We start from the raw sequence: 6,413 nt of genomic DNA on the forward strand, positions 1-6,413 counted from the left end.
CAAATGTGTGTATATTTATTATTGAAAATATAAGCTAATGTTTACATAAGAAATGATCAGGACTTGATATCAGCAACTGAGCCCATAAAACAATGGGAAATCACACCATTAGAAATTTTCACATTTTTGATGAGAATATCAAATTATAAAAAAGTTTAAATCATGAATCAAAATTTCAAATTCCTTCCCAGGAAATAAAACAGTACACTTCTTCACAAAGGCTTTTGCAAGAATGCTCCAGAATGTTGGAGAACATTCCATAGCTCTAGAATGTTCCAGAAATGTGCCCATTGATTTTTAATTGTACAAAAATAATTAAGATTCAGATAGTAATCAGTAATCAAAGGGTCTGAGGGATGAGCAATTTATCATTGTTAAAATAACCAGAGTCAGATAACTTCATTTTTTATCTTGTTCCAAATGAGAAACTTGGTCTTTAGGGACGTGAATATTTGTATTTTCTGACAGCCAGCCCACATCCACAGTGGCCAGAAAGGTCAATTTCATGGCTTAACTCAAGTTAATCTCATTAGGAAAGTATCAGAAAGACAGAATTGTCACCCACAGTTGTTGTCACCTACCAGGATATGCTGGAATTTCACCATGGACAATACATGCCAATCTCAGGCCAATAATCAATACTATATAAGGTGGAGATGGCTCTGGGTTTTTCCACCACCTGTCCTTGGTCTCCGAACTCCATCAGAAGCAGAGAATCCAGGCTCTAACATGGTGAAGTTTCTGCTGATTGTTCTTGCATTAGGTGTATCCTGTGCACATCATGAAAATCTTGATATCAGTCCCTCAGAGGTATGTGCATTTGGGGAGAAAAGGGTGTGTAGGGTGTCTATATACTCTGAAGTTGCTTCAAGCATATTTAACATATGTTATAAAATATACATCCATACCATATCTGAATCCTATCTGTAACTCAATCCTAGTGTCTTCCAACTCTTTACATGTTTTCAATGAGATCAGTTTATGGTATGAAAGGTTATGACAAGAAAATTGTAGATTGGACTTTGCATCATTATTGATTGACACAGTGTGAACTGTACCCAATGTCCCATGTTCTAGAGTGAATGATTGATGACATAATCTCACAGCCTACTCTCTAGCAAGGAGAATCTACATTTCACTAGGTACAAGTTCATTTGTTGGCTGACTTAAAATACATGTAATAATTAGGATGATTGTTGCTGAAAAAAGGAACAGATGGACTAACCAATCTTTGAAATGGTGTCTGTCCCATTTAGGTTAATGGGGACTGGCGCACCCTTTACATAGTTGCAGATAATGTGGAGAAGGTAGCAGAAGGTGGATCCCTGAGAGCTTACTTTCAGCACATGGAATGTGGTGATGAATGCCAGGAACTCAAAATCATATTCAATGTCAAGTAAGTGACATTCACCTGATGCACATGGAAACTGGGGACATGGATGTCAGCATGAAATTTTCACTGAAACTTCGGTTATGTGTGAAAACTGGAGTTGATCTGGGCATAGTCGTTCTGAGTTGGGTCCTTGACTTAAGGAACACTAACTGCAATATGTTCTACAGTTTTAAAGGGTTGGGTGACTCAGTTGAAACTAGTCACAAACAGTAAAGGAGGGTAGAATATGAGGACAATCTTCCCTTGGAAGCCTGGGATTTACTGTCCATGTCAATTTTAACTCCAGAGTGTCTGTTTCAGTCTTCAGAAATGGGTTTATTTACCCAAATTAAATATTTCCCAAAGGCAGCTAATACTACCACACACTAATGAAATATGAGCAACCTGAAAGAGTAAATTCAGAAGTAAGTTTTTGCTTTGTATTTTTGAAGGTTGGACAGTGAATGTCAGACACACACTGTTGTGGGACAAAAACATGAAGATGGGCGGTACACTACTGACTGTGAGTATGTGATTAGTTAATGGGATTGATAACCCAGGAGAGAGAGAGAGAGAGAGAGAGAGAGAGAGAGAGAGAGAGAGAGAGAGAGAGAGAGATTTGCCATGTTTGCCCAAGCTGCAACCTACAGGCCAAGATCCTAGAACAATTTCATTTCATCTGATAAGTTATGATTGAAATTCCAAAATCCAAAACTAAACTTCCAGGTGTTTATGGGAACATTTGAAGTTATGGTACATTACCCACATTCCTATAAATGTATTTCAGTTCCTATTATTTAAGATAAGTGTAACTGACATTTAGAAGGCGATCCTAAAAAGGTGCATGTTTGACTCCTTAAAGATTATATTTTGTGGATAATTATACATTTACAAAACACACACACACACACACACACACACACACACACACACACGTTTGTGGTTGCTATTTTTTGAATTTTCTGTGACATGGCTTCTCTGTGTAGCCCTGGTTGTCCTATAACTAGTTCTGAGACTAGGCTAGCTTCAAAAGATCCTCCTGGTTGCTGGGATTTGAGGGTGTGACTCACTACCACCCTGCTACAGCTAATTTTACTATTAGCCTGGTAGTATTTACTTTTCAAATAGGCTGTGGTAATATAAAGTAATTATGGAAATTACTTTTTAATTGAAAATACATTTTTTATTAGAGCAAGATGGAGTCTAAGAGTCTCTCCCACTAAATAGCTCTCATTTACAATTTTATACCATGGTAAAGGACATTTGTCAAACAAAAATATGATCGGTGTGTTATGTCATAAGTAATAATAATCATATAATCATAATTAAAATCATAATAGCTCCAAGAATTCTTCTGATTTCTAAGCTGATTCTCTTTTCATTGCAGACTCTGGTAGAAATTACTTCCATGTTTTGAAGAAGACAGATGACATTATTTTCTTTCACAACGTTAATGTCGATGAGAGTGGAAAGGAGACAAATGTGATTTTAGTTGCTGGTGAGAGTGGTCTCTATCATAGAGTTTCTACTGATATGATAAGCACTGTGACCCAATGAAACTTGGGGAAGAAAGGGTTGATTTGGCTTAAGCTCCTACAACACAGTTAGTTTTCAACAAGAAGTCACTACTTCTCAGTCATTCAAGACTCCGCGGTTAAGAATTCTGTTTAGCCCATTATTTGGATTAGGTTGTTTGTTTGGTTCTCTGGAGTCTAACTTCTTGCGTTCTTTGTATATTTTAGACATTAACCCTCTATTGGATGTAGGGTTAGTGGAACATCCTTTCCCAATCTGTAGGCTGCTGTTTTGTCTTATTGACAGTGTCCTTTGCCTTTCAGAAGCTTTTCAGTTTCATGAGGTCCCATTTGTCAATTGTTGATCTTAGAGCCTGCGCCATTGGTGTTCTGTTTAGGAAATTTTCCCCTGTGCCAATGAGTTCGAAGATATTTCCCAATTTCTCTTCTATTAGATTCCGTACATCGTTTTTTATTTGGAGGATCTTAATCTGCCTTCATTTAAGCTTTGTACAGGGTGAGAAATAAGTATCAATTTGCATTCTTCTACATGCAGACCACTAGTTAGACCAGCACCATTTGTTAAAGATGCTTCCTTTTCTCCACTGTATGGTTTTTGGCTTCTTTGTTAAAGATCAAGTATCCATAGGTGTGTGGGCTTATTTCTGGGGATTCACTTCTATTCCATTGATTGACCTGACTGTCTCTGTACCAAAGAACTCAAGCGAGGCAGGAACCTGGAGGTAGGAGCTGATGCAGAGGTCATGGATGGGTGTTGCTTACTGGCTTGCTCTGTATGCCTTCTTATACCACGTAGGACCATTTTCCCTGAGGTGGCACCACCCACTATGGGCTGGTCACTCTACCATCAATCACTAACTAAAGAAAATGTATTGATGAGTTTCCTACAGTGGGCTGGACCCTTACACATCAAGTGCAAATCTTGAAAATGCCTTCCAAGGTTTCCCACAGAGTAATCTTGTAGCAGCATTTTCTTACTTCGGAATCCAGATGACCCTGCCTTGTGTTAAGTTGATGAAAAACAAAACCAAAAACAACAACCAACCAACCCCCAAAAGCTACCATCTGGCTTTGTTAGACACAGTTGTGAGGGAAGAGAGTGAGTAAGGGTGGAGTAATGGGCTTGGTCCTATGGGTTGTGGGCTGTGGGCTGTGGGCTGTGGGCTGTTGGGGTAGGTAAGTGGTGAGGTGGTATGGTGCTGGTTTTGTTTGTTGAATTCAGATTTATGAACCTGTTCAGCCTGATTTTACTGCTTATTTCAATAATTATCAATAACTCCAAGACATGTATTCTAGAATCTGCACAGAAGTTGGACAGTCACAACATAAACACACATTTAGCTAAAATTTTTTAACCACCAGAGACCTTTTAGGAAACAAATATTATGCTGATGTGGAAAACATGAATACATATGTAATTGTAGTAGTAGGAGTAGTGATAGTGATGATAATAACAACAGTAACAACAGTAATAATAAAACAATAACAACACAAATAACGATATACATTGGAATGTGGACTTTCATAATTCCTGACATTTCTGCTCCAGTAAATGTTTTATGTTCACTTTAGAAATCTTAGGTTGATCAGAATGAGGCTCGTTGGAATGAGGGAGGGTCCAGAAGGTAGGAGGTTTTCATGGGTCAATATCACACAACCCTTTGTAACCGCATCTGTTCTGAGCCACCCAGTATTTCAGCTACACTTTTTCTTCCTTTCTGTTCTGTGTGATGTAGGGAAACGAGAGGACCTGAACAAAGCACAGAAACAGGAGCTTAGGAAGCTGGCTGAGGAATATAATATTCCAAACGAGAATACTCAGCACTTGGTGCCCACAGGTAACATCATCGTGCTTCACACCGAAAACACTTGCACTTGAAAATATCCAGAATAATCATCATTTCAGCCTTTTAAATGAGATTTTTAATTATTTAAAGTCACTGGAAATATTAAGGAGCTCTAACAATGTTTTTTTTTGTTTGTTTGTGGTTATTTCCTTCTTCACTTGTCTGTCACAGACACTTGTAACCAATAAAGACACCATATGGGTGAGTACAAGCAGGGCAGTTGAGCCAGCTAATATTTTAATCTTCTAGAAATTCATTCATTAGTCTATTAGTTATGCATTTAACAGACAATTCTATCTATAATTCTAACTACATATATAATCAGAGGGGCAAACCTATGATTTATGTTGCTGTTAATCTTTATAACTTGGGAAAAAGTGACTCTCCTACTGCAAAGTGTAGATTTCTTTTATCTTAAAGGTGATGGGGAAGAATTTTGGGAAACTCTTGACTTTTAAAAATAAGTGATATTTGTGATACTCAAGAGTGTATCTTGTATTTGGGAATACTCTAAATGTAAATGAAATTTGTAGAAGTCTCTTTAGTCACTACCTTGCACATAGCTTTTGTGGTAGGTAACATTTATACAGAAAAATGTCAATCTCAAGTCCTGTATAGTGTTATGGAAGTAAAGCAAGGACCAACATAGGTCTAACCCTGTGACATGTGTAATTTTTAAAATCAAACCTTCTACCATATTCCTCATTGATTAATTTTTGTTTTTCATTTTCAATCTCAGAAAGATCATGTCAGTACCATCTCCTCATGCAATCTTACTTTTTTGTTTGTTTGTCTTACTTTCTGCTTTTGAAGCTTCACAAAGGACAGCAAGGTCAACAATATTTCCCACATCACCTTTTCCATGAAATCAGAATCGTGACAATGAAGATAACTCATCCTTTTCTTACTTTTTCTTTTCATCTTTCCTATGAAGCCAGAAAATCTGCTTCGTGGATTTGTTTCCCACCCTCCTATCATGGTACTGATTCTTCTGTTGATGAAATAAATTGATTTTTCATGCACACATCTTGTCTTCCATCAATGTGTCATAATGCACAACATCTTACCTAAGGTTTTATTGCTGTGAAGAGACACCAGACCAAGGCAACTCCATTAAAGGCAAACGTTTAATTGGAGCCAGCTTACAGGTAAAGAATTTCAGTCCATTGTCTTCATGGCAGGGAGCAGAGTAGTCTGCAGGTAGACATGGTGCTGGAGAAGGAGCTGAGAGTTCTAGATGTTGATTCAGAGGAAGCCAGGAGGGTCTCTCTTCTGCAGGCAGCTAGCAGGAGGTTCTCTTCCTCATTTGGCAGAGCTTGGTCACAGGAGCCTCAAAACCCACTCACATGAAGACACACATGCTCCAACAAGATCATACCTACTCCAATATCGACACACCTCCTAATACCGCCAATTCCCATAAGCAAAACTTTTTCTAACCATTACACAAAACAAACAAGAAGTGCATTCTAACTCTTGAAAAATAATCTGGTTTGGGATGACTCAGTGGTCCAGATTAATGAGTGGCCTTGCAGAAGACCTGGGTTTAGTTTGTAGCAACCACATGGCAGTGCACAACCATCTGTAACTCCAGATCCAGAGTAATCTTCTCCCTCTTCTGGCCTGCACAGATACTGAACATGCCTGGTACAATTGCTC

The 6,413-nt window shown here is 38.2% G+C and overlaps 1 protein-coding gene across 2 annotated transcripts; it reads left to right on the top strand.

Moving 5' to 3' along the window:
* Positions 1–568: 568 nt before the first annotated feature.
* Positions 569–5,778, top strand: Obp1f (odorant binding protein I f). Of its 2 annotated transcripts, NM_138903.2 has the most exons (7): positions 714–810; positions 1,257–1,396; positions 1,825–1,895; positions 2,760–2,870; positions 4,644–4,745; positions 4,926–4,955; positions 5,568–5,777. In NM_138903.2, the coding sequence occupies exons 1-6, from the start codon at positions 730–732 to the stop codon at positions 4,940–4,942; spliced, it is 522 nt and encodes a 173-aa protein (NP_620258.2). In that variant the 5' UTR covers positions 714–729; the 3' UTR covers positions 4,943–4,955; positions 5,568–5,777. The 2 variants fall into 2 exon arrangements, with proteins under 2 accessions (XP_063135844.1, NP_620258.2); XM_063279774.1 differs by having other exon boundaries at positions 569–810; positions 4,644–5,778.
* Positions 5,779–6,413: the final 635 nt, after the last annotated feature.

The sequence above is a fragment of the Rattus norvegicus genome, chromosome X, assembly GCF_036323735.1.
Source record: "Rattus norvegicus strain BN/NHsdMcwi chromosome X, GRCr8, whole genome shotgun sequence".
NCBI classification, from domain to species: domain Eukaryota; kingdom Metazoa; phylum Chordata; class Mammalia; order Rodentia; family Muridae; genus Rattus; species Rattus norvegicus.